At 45.6% G+C, this 17,500-nt stretch overlaps 1 protein-coding gene and 9 non-coding genes across 10 annotated transcripts; 9 read left to right on the top strand and 1 right to left on the bottom strand.

Moving 5' to 3' along the window:
- Positions 1 to 4,427: 4,427 nt before the first annotated feature.
- Positions 4,428 to 7,820, bottom strand: LOC133427052 (uncharacterized). Its single transcript, XM_061716433.1, has one exon. The coding sequence runs from the start codon at positions 7,818 to 7,820 to the stop codon at positions 4,428 to 4,430; it is 3,393 nt and encodes a 1,130-aa protein (XP_061572417.1).
- Positions 7,821 to 14,626: 6,806 nt separating this feature from the next.
- On the top strand, positions 14,627 to 14,745 carry LOC133427173 (5S ribosomal RNA). The gene has a single exon (XR_009772427.1). It is a non-coding gene; the product is annotated as a 5S ribosomal RNA (ribosomal RNA).
- Positions 14,746 to 14,944: 199 nt separating this feature from the next.
- Positions 14,945 to 15,063, top strand: LOC133427078 (5S ribosomal RNA). The gene has a single exon (XR_009772335.1). It is a non-coding gene; the product is annotated as a 5S ribosomal RNA (ribosomal RNA).
- Positions 15,064 to 15,286: 223 nt separating this feature from the next.
- On the top strand, positions 15,287 to 15,405 carry LOC133427239 (5S ribosomal RNA). The gene has a single exon (XR_009772491.1). It is a non-coding gene; the product is annotated as a 5S ribosomal RNA (ribosomal RNA).
- A 199-nt stretch (positions 15,406 to 15,604) lies between these two features.
- On the top strand, positions 15,605 to 15,723 carry LOC133427234 (5S ribosomal RNA). The gene has a single exon (XR_009772486.1). It is a non-coding gene; the product is annotated as a 5S ribosomal RNA (ribosomal RNA).
- Positions 15,724 to 15,940: 217 nt separating this feature from the next.
- On the top strand, positions 15,941 to 16,059 carry LOC133427117 (5S ribosomal RNA). The gene has a single exon (XR_009772372.1). It is a non-coding gene; the product is annotated as a 5S ribosomal RNA (ribosomal RNA).
- A 199-nt stretch (positions 16,060 to 16,258) lies between these two features.
- Positions 16,259 to 16,377, top strand: LOC133427371 (5S ribosomal RNA). The gene has a single exon (XR_009772618.1). It is a non-coding gene; the product is annotated as a 5S ribosomal RNA (ribosomal RNA).
- A 217-nt stretch (positions 16,378 to 16,594) lies between these two features.
- LOC133427233 (5S ribosomal RNA) lies at positions 16,595 to 16,713 on the top strand. Its single transcript, XR_009772485.1, has one exon. It is a non-coding gene; the product is annotated as a 5S ribosomal RNA (ribosomal RNA).
- Positions 16,714 to 16,930: 217 nt separating this feature from the next.
- On the top strand, positions 16,931 to 17,049 carry LOC133427105 (5S ribosomal RNA). Its single transcript, XR_009772361.1, has one exon. It is a non-coding gene; the product is annotated as a 5S ribosomal RNA (ribosomal RNA).
- Positions 17,050 to 17,248: 199 nt separating this feature from the next.
- Positions 17,249 to 17,367, top strand: LOC133427370 (5S ribosomal RNA). Its single transcript, XR_009772617.1, has one exon. It is a non-coding gene; the product is annotated as a 5S ribosomal RNA (ribosomal RNA).
- Positions 17,368 to 17,500: the final 133 nt, after the last annotated feature.

Below are 17,500 nucleotides of genomic sequence, written 5' to 3'. Positions count from 1 at the left end.
GGAGGCAGACATTATCTCACTACTAATATGATCTGATAAAAGATTCCTAAAATGGTTGATACATAAACTGGATTTTTGTTTCCAATTTACTAGAATGGTTTTCTTTGCGATACATAAGGCAGTGAGAACCCGGTGTGTCCAATTAGGATCTATTTGAGTGTCTCCCAGGTGACCTAATATACATACCGTGGGGCACACTGGGATTCTGTGGTTGATCCATGTGGATAAATCCTCACAAATCTCCCTCCAGAACCTCTGTACCGGTGTACAGAACCATAAAGCATGCATATAATTATCTGGGGTGTTCTCTGTGCACTGTGAACAGATATTAGAGGTGACAAAGCCCATCTGGAACATCCTTTGTCCAGTATAATGTATTCTATGAAGAACTTTGTACTGTATAAGTTGTAGGTTTGGGTTTTTAGTCATAGTAAACGTATTTAAGCATATTTGTGACCAAGAAAACTGGTCGGTATTAAGAGAGAGATCCGCCTCCCACTTAGAGATCGGGAGAGAGACTGAATCGTCCAGTTTAGACACTAACCTGTAGAGTTTTGATAACAACTTTAAAGTGCTTAGATTCAATAAATCTATTATCTTAGCAGGAAGTTTTAAATCTAATTGGCTAATTTTGTATGTTTTATTTATTATTGCCTTAAGTTGTTGATACTCTAAAAATGTATTCCTGCTAACTCCGTATTGAACAATAAGTGTATTGAAAGGTACAAACTGTCCTCCTACAATTACGTGCTGTAAGTACCGTATTCCTTGATCTCTCCATTGAACGAAGTTAACCATCTTTTTATCCTTTTTCACGATGTCTGGGTTGTTCCATATGGGTGTACGGTCACATGGAAAAAGTGAAATTTTAGCTATTTTAAGAAATTCCCACCAAGCTGATAAAGTTGTGCTAATATTAATGCTTTTGAAACATTGATGACGTTTGATACTTTGACTAATAAATGGTAACTCTGAGATTTCTAGTTCATTACAAAACACTTGCTCTGAGTCCAGCCATTGACTATCTAAAGGATGATCTTTTGACCATTTTACAATATACTGTAACTTACTGGCTATGAAGTAATACTGAAAATTAGGTAATTCTAAACCTCCATATTCTTTGGATTTTTGCAATGTCTTTAAACTAATACGTGGAGTTTTATTTTTCCACAGAAATTTTGATACATATGAGTCCAACGATTTAAACCAGGAAAGAGGGGGTTTGCATGGTATCATTGAGAAAAAATAATTTACTTTTGGTAAAACCATCATTTTAATGGTGGCTATTCTACCCATGAGCGAAATGGGGAGAGAGCTCCATCTGGAAAGATCATCTTCTATTTTCTTTATAAGCTGAACATGATTTAATTTTATTAACTCTGACAGCCTAGGGGAGATGTTTATGCCTAAGTATCTAATGTTCCCTGATTGTAATTGAGTATTGGTTATATTCCTAAAATTGCAGTTAACACACAAAACAGTGGATTTAGACCAATTAATAGAATAATCAGACAGAGATGAAAATCCCTCTATAAGTGCAATTGTCTGTGATAGTGAAGATCGTGAGTTCTGGAGGAAGAGGAGTACGTCATCCGCATAAAGACTTATTTTGTGCTCTAATATTTTACATTGTATACTGTTGTGATCGAAACCTCGGTCACCCCGAATCCGTTGATCGAGCTAGAGATTTAAAGAAAAGACATAAGACTGGGATAAAATCAAGTATAACCTCTGCAGAGGGAGACTCAGCCTGACAGACTCCGCAGCCTGTCCTGTCAATGTCCTGCTGAAATCTGCCCCTCTGTGTGTGAGACCTTGTTTTTATTGTCTTTCAAGTGGGAGGGTATCCCCAATTTTTATTGCTTTACAAAGGGGGAGGAAGACCCCAAGTCTTATCTGATGCTTGATCAGGAACTCTCCTTCCAGAGACAACCCAGAACACACACACTAGTTCATCACTTTGACATTAGTTTTAAAGTATATAGGCATATTTAGTTAATCAACATATGCAGTTTATATATGTTCAGTTTCATTATGATTATTAGTTTTAACACATACACAGATTCGATTAGTGAGCACATGCAGTTTACATATTCAGTGTGGTTATATCAAATTGGCTATATTCAGCATAGTTATATCAATTTTATTTCAACATTCCCCCTGTTGATCTCTCCTGAGAGATCACCCTCACCTGATGGGTTGCAATGGAGCACAGATCACGCCTTACGGGTCCCTGAAATAACTAACGTTCTCAGAGCTAACCTTGTCCTCTGGATCGCCCGCCTCCAGTGACATGAGAGGCATCATGGCCCCACTATCCAGTGGAAGGGGGCCAACCGCAGTCGTGATCAATTTCTGAAACAGGGCCCTTATACAAGGAATACAACAACACCCGCAGATGGTCAATAACGCGACAAAAACCATGATAGACATGAGAGCGGACGCGACGAGTGTCCTATATTTCCCGAAGTGATCCAACCACGCATCCCACATGGAGGTATTTACTCCCGAATGTTCTTTCATTTTATTGCTCAGGATCCTAAGACCATCAATCGCCTTAGTCAGACTCCCATCCGGGGACGTATTATTCGGAATGAACGTGCAGCATTGACTACCGAACATGGAACAAACGCCACCTTTTTCGGCTAGCAACATGTCCAGCGCGATTCTATTTTGAAAAGCGAACAGGGACGTCGCGGCCAGCTGTTCGTGGACCGCTTCGAACCCTAATTTGGTCCAGTTACTAAGACGCTGCACGTTATAGTGGATGTAATTAATCCTATCCACATTCTTGTTAGCAGTGACCGGAAAGATAGCCGAAAACCAAGGCAGGTTTTCAAACCCTGCCGCCACCTGGTTTACTAATTTATATTCATCAGGAACCCCTCTTGGCACCCCAATCGCGTCAATGTACGTGGGATCAGCCTGCGCTGCCCATGGTTCCCATGACCTAGTGCTGCGTTTACGCCGCCCAAGGTGCCGTGAGAGCCGGGCGGTCCCTGTAAGTAAGTCGTCAGGTGCAACAGGGGTTATAGACACCGGGAGAAGCAACGAAGCTAACCCACACAGGCCGGAGGCCGCACGAGGCAATTTATCAAACAACCTGTCACCTCCACACCACCACCAGACATCCGCCCGCGAAACGGAGGCAAATGTCGATGGAACATTCTGTGTATAATTACACCAGGAACTGTTGACGCGTCCTAATTCGAATCCTTTCCCGGCCAGATTGATACACTGAAATTGTCCGGGGGCCACTTCACTTGAAAAGACAGGTTTAACGGGTTCGAGCGGTACCACTGGAAACACCATGTCCCACTGGGAACAGTTTTGGTGGGTGTTGGTGTTATTCATGAGCTCCAGAACACAAGTATACGGGACCGGTGCGGGTACCACTCTTAATAGCGGTCGGGGTCCCAAGCAGACTACGCATGAGCTATCTGTGGTGTTAGCGGCCTGTTCCGTCATTAATAACCAATTATTTTGATGGGCTGACCTCCCTGTATGGATCTTAAACCAATCCTCCTTCTCCGATGTCGACAGAATTTGTGATTTCGGCAAATCCTTGATGCGAGACTCGCTATAGAGGTCCGGGGGGGTGCTAAGCATGGGTACCGTGCCCTTCCTGGTAACTCTAACATCTAACGTCCACCAGGGGTTATAGCCGCGTTTATGCACCCCTATACTTACTGAGGGTGTGCTAGGTTTCTGATTTGTCGCATTTATGGTCAATGTGAACGTCTTCTGGGGTCGGTGTAGCTTAAATTGGATATATCGTAGTGCCTTAGCGCTGGGATTCAGGCCCCATGTAGCGGGCTTACCGTTGTACCACCAAATATTGCCCCAGGGGGACCGACGGTTCGCGTACAGATACCAGGGATCTTTATACATATGCTCCCCGAGCGATGATTTGGCACAACCCTTGGGTACCTGGCTTTTGGGGCACACTTCCGAGTTTACCAACCACGCGGTTGCCAGTTGAAACGAACATGACTTCCCTTCCGGGCAACAGAAAGCTATAATGCCCCTAGTACTCTGACAGTCCTGCTCCGGGGTGGTCGTAGCCTGTGCTATTGCCCCCCACAGTGCTATTATTCTCAAAATTAACATAACGATCTTGCCACGGCAATTCCCCATAATACCACAAAATAAAGGTCACAATTACCCCTGAAACAAAAAACACAGCAAAAAAACCCAACACAACGTCTACTACACATGAAATCACCCTATATCTTACAATGCAGATGTCCTCAGGTCTTCTTATTTCTTTCTTCGGGTGTCAGGGGTTAGACTACCCTGACACCTGTTGGACCTGCCCAGGGGATTATTCTGCCCCTTTGTTGAGGGCTCAGGTCAAATTTCTGCTGCTTCTGTCTTCGGGCGCCAGGGGTAGACTAGCCTGACGCCTGTAGGACCTGCCCAGGGGATTATTCTGCCCCTTGCTGAGGGCTCAGGTCTGACGTCCGCAGCTGTGCCAGATCCAGCTGGATCTGGGGTACTGATCTTTGGGGTGGTTCGGTTGGTGTACACTGCGACCAGTGATACCACGTGTCACCCTTCCCGTGGAGTCGAACGGCGTGGGAGGTCCGTTCCGTGATGCGGTGGGGTCCTGTCCACCTTGGCTCCGACCACTTTCTCTTGATGACTCGTAGGAGAACCCACTCTGTCTGTGGGGTCGGTGTCCGCCTGTCCGTGGAGTCCCCGACCTGTTTGGAGTAAGCAGATACCAAACTTTGCAGTTCGGCAAAATAAGCTTTCTGACCAAGTTTGTATTTGTCGGTCTCCGTCAAGTAGGGCGCATTCTGCGGCCCTGGAAACAGTCGTCCGGTCTGTAGTTCATACGGGGTCAGTCCGTGGCCCGTGTTCACCGAGCTCCGTATAGCCATCAACGCCAAGGGCAGCGCATCCACCCATGTCATTTTGGTCTGTGCACAGATTTTTGCCAATTTAGTCTTAATATTTGCGTTCATCCTCTCGACTTTACCTTGGGATTGCGGGTGATATACTGTCCCGAATTTGTGTTTCAACCCCAGCATGCTTTCCACCTCCTCCAGGTCTTTGTTTTTGAAGTGGGTCCCATTATCTGACCTTACTTTTTGTGGAAACCCGTGTCTAGGTATATAATGGTTAATCAGAAATTTAATGACTGATTTGCTGTCTTCTTTGCGAGTGGGTATGGCCTCTGGCCATCCTGTAAATGCATCCACACAAACCAACAGATATCGGTACCCCTGTACCCTGTCAATCATGTCGGTGTAATCAATTATGATTTCTCTCCCGGGCTGCGTGTCTAGGGGAAATTTTCCTGTCTCTGGATGGACCGTTCGTTTTGGATTAAAATCCCTGCATTGTTCACAGGACTGGATCACGTGTTGGGCCATGTCTTTAAGATAAGGATGCCACCATTGTCCTAGGTTTCTCATCATCTGTGCAACTCCCACATGACCCACCCCGTGTGCTTGTTCCAAAAGTTGTTGTCGAATGCCTGGGGGGAGGATTACTCTCCCATCCGGCGCTCTCCAAATGCCTTCATGATCTTTCCCACCTCGGTTTACCCACAATGTTTTTTCCTGCGGGGAAGCTTTTTCTTGCATGATTTTCAGTTGTTCCTGGCCCCATTCATATCTATCTGTTTCTGCCTGCACTATCATTTGTGTGGTATACCCCGCTGCTGTCTTAGCTGCTTCATCTGCTTTCTGATTTCCCAGTGCCACTTTGCCTGCGCTTTTGTCATGTCCTTTGCATTTTATGATCGCTACTTGTGCTGGTAAATGCAGCGCTAGTGCCAAGTCCCTCATTTCTTTCTCATATTTGATTGGCCTGTTGTCTGCTGTTCGAAATCCCGCTCTTTCCCATCTTCCTAGTTCAACTTGTGCCGCCCCTACTGCATATGCAGAATCTGAGTAAATGTTGATTCTCTGATCTGTTCCCCATCTCAAAGCTGCTATTATAGCCAACACTTCTGCTCTCTGGGCTGATTGAGTGCCTTCAATCCTGCTAGCTTCTACCGTTTCCCATGTTCCGTCTTCCTCTTTCACTACCGCGTATGCTGATCGTAACCCTTCATCCCAGTGTTTAAAACAGCATCCATCTACAAACAAATTAATTGCTTCGTCAAACGGTGTCGCCGCTAAGTCTTCCCTGACTTTGTCGTCACGAACAATTCTTTCCATGCACTTGTGTGGTTCTCCCTCTGTGATATGATCTGCCATGTTGATTCCTTCGTGTGTATATGAAATATTTGGTGCTTCCAGCACTTTACACAACCTTCTTTGTCTTAATGGAGTCATTGTGAACAACGCTGATGTTACATACGCCACCACACTGTGTGTTGTTAGAACTATCAGTGTGTGTCCCATCACGGTGTGGGCCGTTTTCTCTATCAATTTCGCCGTAGCTGCTACATGCTGTGTGCATGTAGGGTGTCGTGTTTCCATGTTGTCCAGAAGGACACTGACATACATGATTACAAACCGCACTCCCCCTTTTTTCTGGAACAGGACACCGTTCGCTGATGATCCTGTTACAGAAACATCCAAATAAAACGGAGACGAGTAATCCGGGGTGGAGAGGTCTGCTGCTGACGATAGCGATTGTTTCAACAGAATAAATGCTCTTTCTGCAGCCTCGGTCCACTCTAAGTGCGCCATTAGGTTCCTCATGCCTAATTGTTTTACCATGTCACGTAATGGTTGGGTGGTGGAGGTATAGTCAGGTATGTACGTCCGACTGTACCCCGTCAGGCCTAAAAAGGACAACATGTCTTTTACAGTCAGGGGTTTGGGGTGGTGGAGGATGGAGGAGCGATGCTCCGGAGAGATGTGTACCCCCTTTTGGGACACCAATCTCCCCAGAAATGAAACCTGTTTTCTAGCACATTGTAATTTTGCTTTGGAGACCTTAAATCCGGCGCGGGCCAAAATTTCCAGCACCGCCCGTGTTGCTGTTAAGCAGTCTTCTGCTGTGGGTGAAGCCAGCAAGAGGTCATCGACATATTGGATCAGAGTGGTGCCTGATGGTAGCGGACAATCCGCCAAGACCTCCTTAAGTACGCCATTAAAAAGTCCGGGAGACAAGGCAAACCCTTGTGGGACTCGAGTGTAGCGGTACTGACAACCCTTATACATGAATGAGAAAATGTCGCGACAGCGGGGATGTAGAGGGAGACAGAAAAATGCATTTGCCAGGTCTATACATGTAAACCAGCTCTGGTCCGGGGTCAAGGTAGACAAAGTTGTGTACGGGTTTGGGACCGGTATGGTTTTAGTAACCAGTCTCGCATTAATTCGCCGCAAGTCATGTGCCATACGCCATTTACCCGTACCTTTCTTCTCCACAGGAAGAATGGGGGTATTCCACTTGGAAGAGGACAGTTCTAACACCCCCGCCTCTAATAAGCCGTGTATAGTGTCTGCAATTCCCTCTACCGCGGCTGGTTTGTGTGGATATTGGGGAACCCATAAGGGGTTGCCATCCGTCAGATCAAATTCAATATCTGGACAAGAGACGGAGCCAACATCCGTAGGGCTGCTAGACCATAAGGAGTCTGGGAGAACTCCGATCAACTCCTCAGTCAATGGGTGGTCTTCAAGCTCGCGTCCACGGTGTCGAGTCACCTGCGAGTGTTGGAGCACAGACTGGTTAACTGTTTTAATTGAAATTGCGTAACCTTCCCCACTAGGGGAATAAAGCACATTAGGCAACCCAGTGGACTGCCAGTCCGTGCTGTTCTGAAGGCGTTTGACCATTGGACCTAAATCTTTAGCCTGATGACCCGGGTGCAAGGCCAATGATACATGAGGGAAAGCTTCATCCGCCATTTCATACCAACTCAGTTGTTCAGTTGTGAGTGCCGCAGAGGCGGCAACGCCTACAGCGGAAATATACATGTGTGTGCACACAATACTCCAACGGTCCCCCTGTATGTTTTGAAAGGCATCGTGGTACCATAGGGTGTCCTGTCTGTCATAAAATAATGTGAGATGTAAGGGATCAGGAGGAGGAACATAAGGACCCAGGGTGTCGATCCAGGGGCGCCACAGTTGATAGACTGTATAGAGACCGGGAGTAGCTGGTGTTTCTGGTTCCAACAAAGCCCAATATATGTCTGCGGCCGGATCTGGCTGAGGGGATAACATGAACTGTCCGCTGGATGGGCAACCCACACATTGTTGTGCACCTCCGTTGGGAAAGATAAGTGTCAAACCATCGGGACCACACTGAATCGTCACCCCCAATCTGATCAGTAAGTCTCTCCCCATCAGGTTACAAGGAGCTTGTGGTGATACAAGAAATGAATGTTTCAGAGTTTGTAGTCCCACCCTCGTCCTGAGGGGGCGCGTGAATGGTAGAGTCTGTTTATCCCCAGAGAAGCCAGTCACCGTTAATGTACGGCTGGATAGATGAGATTTTGGAACCACCTTTATTGTGGAACAGGTGGCTCCCGTGTCCACCAGGAACCTTTGATGGTCACCGTCCACCTCCATGATCAGCATGGGATCTACCGTAGTTCCCACACTCTGGTCTCTCTGTGGGGCGTGTCACTCCTGCCCCTCCTGGCCCTCCCACTCGTTCCATGCCAGTGCCATCTGGTTGGTTGGGTTGGGGCCTGGCGCGCAATATCCTCCTTGCCCTCTAGGGGGACCCTGACCTCTGCCTCTCCCCCTCTGGGCCTTCAGGGGGCACTCACGGTACCAGTGGCCTCTTTCCAGGCAGAAAGAGCACTGGTCACTGGCTATGACCGGTCTTTGTATGGGACCCCCTCTTCCAGCCCCGGGCCCCCCTCGTCCACCCCTGGGACCCCCTCGTCCACCCCCAGGACCCTGGTCCCCCATCCCTCTCCCTCTGTGTGCGGAATGGTAGTGTAGGGGTTGTGATGCCCAAGGTGGTGGGGAACACGATTCGGGGATGTGTGGTGCCCAAGGTGGTGGGGAACATGATTCGGGGGTGTGTGGTGCCTGGGACACTATCAACGCCTTTGATTTGGCTTTACCCTCACTGACCTTGCGCCGGGCCTCCCCCACCTGGAATCTTAAAAGCTGGCTCTGTAATTCTTCAACCTCTTTTTGATGCTTCTCCCCAGCCTCCTGTGCTCTAGTCAGATGATGAACTATATGGTTCTCCCATTTCTGAGAATTGCACCCTGGCAGGTCGGGGTTGTCTTCCATAACTGTTCTAACTGCTTGGGGTATGCCAGCCAAAATGGCTGCCCTAAACCACCCCTCCTGGGTCCCCGCTTGCCCCGGATGATGTCCCGTCTGCTGGACCCACATATCTTTAGCCTTACTCAAAAATTCTCTAGGGTTTTGTTTCCCATCCCAAGTCACTTTCGGCATAGCCATGGTGTTGGGGAGAGGGTATTTGGCTCTTAAGACACCTGAAAGTGTGTTAAGATGTAATGACAACAGGATATCATCCTGTTTTGTTACAGTGCCCGCGGTCATCTCTATGTCCCTTAGATCCCCCGGCGTCACCGCCCTACTCAGTGCGGCCCTCAGGTCTCCCAAAGCCAAGGTTTGCCCCTGTGTATACTGATTAAATTTGCTCAACCACAATCCACCACCCTCATGTATGGGAGGTAATTTATCCACTAAAGCCTGCAAATCGCCGAACTGGAACGGTTTGTACTGTCTATTTTGTCCCGCGGTCATTACGAGAGGGTACATGGAATGTGCCCCACCTTCCTTTCTAACGCGGCGGCTGCTTCTAAGTCGGCTCGCTACCGGACCAGACGAATCGTCATCCGAATCATCGTCCGTGTCAGGATCCAAACAAATAAGGTCATAGTGTTGTCCAGGTTTCTGTTTCAACTGAATGGCCTTCCGCCCCACTGTCACATTCTTTACGATGGGGGAGAGAGGAGAGACCAGACCAGACCCCTTAACACTATCTGTAAGATCATATTTCTGTCCTGGTTTCTTTTTCAAGTGACAGGCCTTCTGCCCCACTTTCACATTCTTTGCTCTGGGGGAGGGAGGGGAGTGATCAGAGTCCTTATCACTATCTATAAGATCATATATCTGTCCAGGTTTCTTTTTCAAGTTACAGGCCTTCCGCCCCACTCTCCTATTTTTTAAAATAGGGGAGGGAAGGGAGGACTCGGACTGTAAATCACTCTCTTCGTCAGTGTTTACCACCGTGCCTTGAGCTCTCAGCTTGAACTCAGCCCTCTGTATCCTCCCCTCGTCATCCTCCCATTCTCCGTCCGCTCTTACTTTCACGGTTCTTAAGTTATTTTTTGACCCCGTCGTCTCTCCTGTATGCAGCTGCACTATTGTCTCTATTTGTTTCTTGTTCGTTGTCTTAAGATCATTGTCGGATCTGTGTTCCGGAGTGCTAATCATATGTTGTTGCAAACTATGTTTCCATCTCAGCTTATTCCCTTCTCCCCCGATTTCTCGGGCTATTCTGTCCTGCAATCCCATATCCATGTCTGCACCCCCTTTTTCTTGAGGTGACTGGGTCAGTGGGGGATTCACCACCGGAGGAGAGTGAAGCTCTCCTTTAGACGAAAAGTTTTCCAAGGACTTATTTTTTATATCTAATGTTCCCACTTCAATATTTAAAACCGGATAGAGCCCAGACTCTGATGCCTGAGTCGGCACATAGGGTGGGGGTGCAGTCCCCTTTTCCTGAGGACTTTTACCGAGTCCCTCTTCTTTTTTAATTAGCAAATGCTTAACTCCTTGCCATTTTACACCTCTATTATACCATTTTCGTTTTTCTTTCTTTGCATCCTCTAATCGTTTCCTCAATTTATACTTCTGTGACCATCCTGCCGTTTTCATTTCCTCCTCTGTCTGGTTCATTTTCTGCTCTATTTTGCCCACACGTTGCCAGAACCAGTTTCTCAGGTTAAACTCATCCGTATCGTTTCCTCCAGTCTGTACCAACATCTGTTGCACGTCATCTTCTAACTCCTTAATGCTTCTTTCGGCATTCTTAGTATTATCCATTACTTTGTACACTTTGCTCAATTCAATCAATTGCTCTCGTATGGATTTCACAGTCAGTTCATCCTGACTCGGAGGGTTTGCATTCATTAATCCCCACACATCATTGTCTCTGTCAAATTCCCCGTCCATGTTTTCCTGTCTGTGTGTGTGTGTGTGTGTGTTTTCTAAGGGGGCTTTGTTGTGACTCCCTCCTGATCTTGGCACGGCGGTAAAATCCTCGCACGTCCTCACAGTTTATTTCTAGTGGCTTTTGTTTTGTTTTTCTTTTTGTTTTATGTTTTCTTAACTTTTGCTACATGAGCCGGTCTGGAAATATGGCACGATATGTCCCGAGTACCAGACCCAAACAACCCAGGCCGTAAACCTTTGGTTGTAGACACTCAAGTTATAAATCTGTAACTATTCTACTTGAGCCGGTCTGGAAATATGGCACGATATGTCCCGAGTACCAGACCCACACAACCGAGGCCGTAAACCTTTGGTTGTAGACACTCAAGTTATAAATCTGTAACTATTCTACTTGAGCCGGTCTGGAAATATGGCACGATATGTCCCGAGTACCAGACCCACACAACCGAGGCCGTAAACCTTTGGTTGTAGACACTCAAGTTATAAATCTGTAACTATTCTACTTGAGCCGGTCTGGAAATATGGCACGATATGTCCCGAGTACCAGACCCACACAACCGAGGCCGTAAACCTTTGGTTGTAGACACTCAAGTTATAAATCTGTAACTATTCTACTTGAGCCGGTCTGGAAATATGGCACGATATGTCCCGAGTACCAGACCCACACAACCGAGGCCGTAAACCTTTGGTTGTAGACACTCAAGTTATAAATCTGTAACTATTCTACTTGAGCCGGTCTGGAAATATGGCACGATATGTCCCGAGTACCAGACCCACACAACCGAGGCCGTAAACCTTTGGTTGTAGACACTCAAGTTATAAATCTGTAATCACGGGTGCAGATGAGTACTTCACTTTCTAACCAGTGCTGGAAAGTTTTTCTTCACCTGCGCTCCGTGCATTCACTCCCCTTGTGTCAATATCTATGTATTAGAATTTCGGTGGTCTCAAACCGTGGACTCTAACCAAGCAAATCCGAAGTGCCCGTCGGTACTACGGTGGGGCAGCCACGCCCGAGACTTTGCGAATGCTTACGGTATTTAACCTTAAAAAAGGGCATAAATCCGAGCAAACACGGGCCTCTAACCCTCTTGGTGGGTAAAACCCACCTTTTGTACACTTCCTCTTAATTTCTATTCCAGTCCTTGTCCCCTTTTTTCATTAAATTTAGCAGTTGGGTATTACTAAGACTTTTGGACACATTTCCTTTTAGTGTGTTCAATGCAGATGAAAAGGTCTGCTTACCTTTGTGTGTGCCGGCCAGTGTCCGCGGTCTATTCGTACCCAGCTGTTTTGTCCGAATCACCTTCGCTCGATCCCGGACGACGCCCCCAAATTGTTGTGATCGAAACCTCGGTCACCCCGAATCCGTTGATCGAGCTAGAGATTTAAAGAAAAGACATAAGACTGGGATAAAATCAAGTATAACCTCTGCAGAGGGAGACTCAGCCTGACAGACTCCGCAGCCTGTCCTGTCAATGTCCTGCTGAAATCTGCCCCTCTGTGTGTGAGACCTTGTTTTTATTGTCTTTCAAGTGGGAGGGTATCCCCAATTTTTATTGCTTTACAAAGGGGGAGGAAGACCCCAAGTCTTATCTGATGCTTGATCAGGAACTCTCCTTCCAGAGACAACCCAGAACACACACACTAGTTCATCACTTTGACATTAGTTTTAAAGTATATAGGCATATTTAGTTAATCAACATATGCAGTTTATATATGTTCAGTTTCATTATGATTATTAGTTTTAACACATACACAGATTCGATTAGTGAGCACATGCAGTTTACATATTCAGTGTGGTTATATCAAATTGGCTATATTCAGCATAGTTATATCAATTTTATTTCAACAATACCTTTAATATTTTGATTTTGTCTAATAGCTGCTGCTAAAGGTTCAATAAATATTGCAAATAATGAGGGAGAGAGAGGGCAACCCTGTCTAGTGCCTCTTTGCAAGGTAAAACTTGTAGAGATTTGATCATTTGTCCTTACACGTGCCTTGGGAGAGCTGTATAATATTTTTATCCAGTCAATGAAAGATTCGCCAAATCCAAATTTATGCAAAGTTGCCAATAGAAACTTCCAATTTACCTTATCAAATGCTTTTTCCGCGTCTAAGGATATAATAGTAGTCTCCTGTTTATTGATACTCGAATAGTCTATAATATTTAATAATCTGCGAATATTAGTAGACGAATATCTACCTTTAATGAAACCTGTTTGATCCGGATGTATAATAGAAGGGGTGACTCTTTTCAGACGTTCAGTAATGGCCTTGCTAATTATTTTAAGGTCTACATTTATCAATGAAATTGGGCGGTAGCTCGATGGGAGCAAGGGATCCTTGTCCGGTTTTAATAAAAGACTAATATTAGCAGAGTTCATATTTAAGGGTAAGCTTTTATTCTCCCTAGCATTTAGAATCATTTTATAAAATGTTGGTGCTAATATACTCCAGAATTCCTTGTAAAATTCAGCTGGGAAACCATCTGGGCCCGGAGCTTTATTATTGGGCATATGTTGAAGAGCTTCATGGAGTTCTCCTATTGAGAGCGGTGAGTCTAAATTCGTAACCTGTTCCTGATGTAACTTCGGCAGATTAATGTCTCCAAGAAACTCATTAATGGATTGATCAGATGGTTCAATTTGTGACGAATATAATTTATAGTAAAAGTCTCTAAAGACTGAATTTATTAAACAGGGGTCATGTGTAACTCCCCCTGACTGGTCCTTAATGGATGTTATGGTTGTTTTTTCTTTGTTTATTTTTAATTGATTGGCTAAGTATTTTCCCGATCTGTTAGCATGTGCAAAGTTTTCCAGGCGAAGCCTTTGTACTAGAAACTGTGTTTTTGCGTCAATTATTTTATTTAATTCTATTTTAGTTTTCCTTATTCTGTTAAGGATACGTTCGTCTGCAGAGGTCTGGAAGGCCTCCTCTAGCGTCTTTATTTCACACTCTAATTCTTTTGTTTTTAAGTTGTCTTTTTTTTTCTTATTTGAAGAAAAGGAAATTATTTTGCCTCGCATTACTGCTTTTCCTGCTTCCCATAGAACGCTCGCTGATATTTCCGGCTGGTCGTTATTTTGTAAAAATATATCCCATTCTTTCTTAAAGAAATTAATAAAGTCGGGGTCTTTGAGCAATGATGTATTAAATCTCCAAACTTTGGAGGATGATACGCTCCCCCTCTTCCCCAGAGTGAAAGAAACAGGTGCGTGATCGCTAATAATGATTGGGTGAATTTGTGATTCTGAGATATCTCTCATCAGAGAGCTACTGACTAAAAAATAATCTAACCTAGAATATGAGTGATGAACGGCTGAGAAAAAAGTGTAGTTCCTAAGGGTTGGGTGTGTACCCACACATATTTCAACGTGGTAACAGTGACAGCTCACGTCCTAAAGTGTTTTGCACGTGGTTAAGGCACTTTAACTCCAACTTTAACTCCAACAAATAAAACCAACAAATCTATGACTTATATTCTATGACTTATCTTCAACTCCATATAAGAGGTATTTCAAGCTGCAGCTTCTGCTTACGGACATACCAGCCTGGAAGCGCCCGATCTCGTCTGATCTCGGAAGCTAAGCAGGGTCGGGCCTGGTTAGTACTTGGATGGGAGACCGCCTGGGAATACCAGGTGCTGTAAGCTTTTTCAACCAGCAGAGAGCGCTCTCGCTTAATCTACCCTCACATATTTCAACGTGGTAACAGCGACAGCTCACGTCCTAAAGTGTTTTGCAAATGGTTAAGGCACTTTAACTCCAACAAATAAAACCAGCAAATCAATGACTTATATTCTATGACTTATCTTCAACTCCATATAAGAGGTATTTCAAGCTGCAGCTTCTGCTTACGGCCATACCAGCCTGGATGCGCCCGATCTCGTCTGATCTCGGAAGCTAAGCAGGGTCGGGCCTGGTTAGTACTTGGATGGGAGACCGCATGGGAATACCAGGTGCTGTAAGCTTTTTCAACCAGCAGAGAACGCTCTCGCTTAATCTACCCACACATATTTCAACGTGGTAACAGCGACAGCTCACGTCCTAAAGTGTTTTGCACATGGTTAAGGCACTTTAACTCCAACAAATAAGCGCTTCTAAATTATTATCACCAACAAATCAATGACTTATATTATATGACTTATCTTCAACTCCATATAAGAGGTATTTCAAGCTGCAGCTTCAGCTTCAGCTTACGGCCATACCAGCCTGGATGCGCCCAATCTCGTCTGATCTCGGAAGCTAAGCAGGGTCGGGCCTGGTTAGTACTTGGATGGGAGACCGCCTGGGAATACCAGGTGCTGTAAGCTTTTTCAACCAGCAGAGAGCGCTCTCGCTTAATCTACCCACACATATTTCAACGTGGTAACAGCGACAGCTCACGTCCTAAAGTGTTTTGCACATGGTTAAGGCACTTTAACTCCAACAAATAAAACCAACAAATCTATGACTTATATTCTATGACTTATCTTCAACTCCATACAAGAGGTATTTCAAGCTGCAGCTTCTGCTTACGGCCATACCAGCCTGGATGCGCCCGATCTCGTCTGATCTCAGAAGCTAAGCAGGGTCGGGCCTGGTTAGTACTTGGATGGGAGACCGCCTGGGAATACCAGGTGCTGTAAGCATTTTCAACCAGCAGAGAGCGCTCTCGCTTAATCTACCCACACATATTTCAACGTGGTAACAGCGACAGCTCACGTCCAAAAGTGTTTTTCACATGGTTAAGGCACTTTAACTCCAACAAATAAGCGCTACTAAATTATTATCACCAACAAATCAATGACTTGTATTATATGACTTATCTTCAACTCCATATAAGAAGTATTTCAAGCTGCAGCTTCAGCTTACGGCCATACCAGCCTGGATGCGCCCGATCTCGTCTGATCTCGGAAGCTAAGCAGGGTCGGGCCTGGTTAGTACTTGGATGGGAGACCGCCTGGGAATACCAGGTGCTGTAAGCCTTTTCAACCAGCAGAGAGCGCTCTCGCTTAATCTACCCACACATATTTCAACGTGGTAAGAGCGACAGCTCACGTCCAAAAGTGTTTTGCACATGGTTAAGGCACTTTAACTCCAACAAATAAAACCAACAAATCAATGACTTATATTCTATGACTTATCTTCAACTCCATATAAGAGGTATTTCAAGCTGCAGCTTCTGCTTACGGCCATACCAGCCTGGATGCGCCCGATCTCGTCTGATCTCGGAAGCTAAGCAGGGTCGGGCCTGGTTAGTACTTGGATGGGGGACAGCCTGGGAATACCAGGTGCTGTAAACTTTTTCAACCAGCAGAGAGCGCTCTCGCTTAATCTACCCACACATATTTCAACGTGGTAACAGCGACAGCTCACGTCCAAAAGTGTTTTTCACATGGTTAAGGCACTTTAACTCCAACAAATAAGCGCTTCTAAATTATTATCACCAACAAATCAATGACTTATATTATATGACTTATCTTCAACTCCATATCAGAGGTATTTCAAGCTGCAGCTTCTGCTTACGGCCATACCAGCCTGGATGCGCCCGATCTCGTCTGATCTCAGAAGCTAAGCAGGGTCGGGCCTGGTTAGTACTTGGATGGGAGACCGCCTGGGAATACCAGGTGCTGTAAGCATTTTCAACCAGCAGAGAGCGCTCTCGCTTAATCTACCCACACATATTTCAACGTGGTAACAGCGACAGCTCACGTCCAAAAGTGTTTTTCACATGGTTAAGGCACTTTAACTCCAACAAATAAGCGCTACTAAATTATTATCACCAACAAATCAATGACTTGTATTATATGACTTATCTTCAACTCCATATAAGAAGTATTTCAAGCTGCAGCTTCAGCTTACGGCCATACCAGCCTGGATGCGCCCGATCTCGTCTGATCTCGGAAGCTAAGCAGGGTCGGGCCTGGTTAGTACTTGGATGGGAGACCGCCTGGGAATACCAGGTGCTGTAAGCCTTTTCAACCAGCAGAGAGCGCTCTCGCTTAATCTACCCACACATATTTCAACGTGGTAAGAGCGACAGCTCACGTCCAAAAGTGTTTTGCACATGGTTAAGGCACTTTAACTCCAACAAATAAAACCAACAAATCAATGACTTATATTCTATGACTTATCTTCAACTCCATATAAGAGGTATTTCAAGCTGCAGCTTCTGCTTACGGCCATACCAGCCTGGATGCGCCCGATCTCGTCTGATCTCGGAAGCTAAGCAGGGTCGGGCCTGGTTAGTACTTGGATGGGGGACAGCCTGGGAATACCAGGTGCTGTAAACTTTTTCAACCAGCAGAGAGCGCTCTCGCTTAATCTACCCACACATATTTCAACGTGGTAACAGCGACAGCTCACGTCCAAAAGTGTTTTTCACATGGTTAAGGCACTTTAACTCCAACAAATAAGCGCTTCTAA

The sequence above is a fragment of the Cololabis saira genome, unplaced genomic scaffold (genome assembly GCF_033807715.1).
Source record: "Cololabis saira isolate AMF1-May2022 unplaced genomic scaffold, fColSai1.1 scf027, whole genome shotgun sequence".
Classification (NCBI taxonomy): domain Eukaryota; kingdom Metazoa; phylum Chordata; class Actinopteri; order Beloniformes; family Belonidae; genus Cololabis; species Cololabis saira.
The sequence above is the reverse complement of the archived record's forward strand: the minus strand, read 5'-3'. Positions and strand labels throughout refer to the sequence as shown.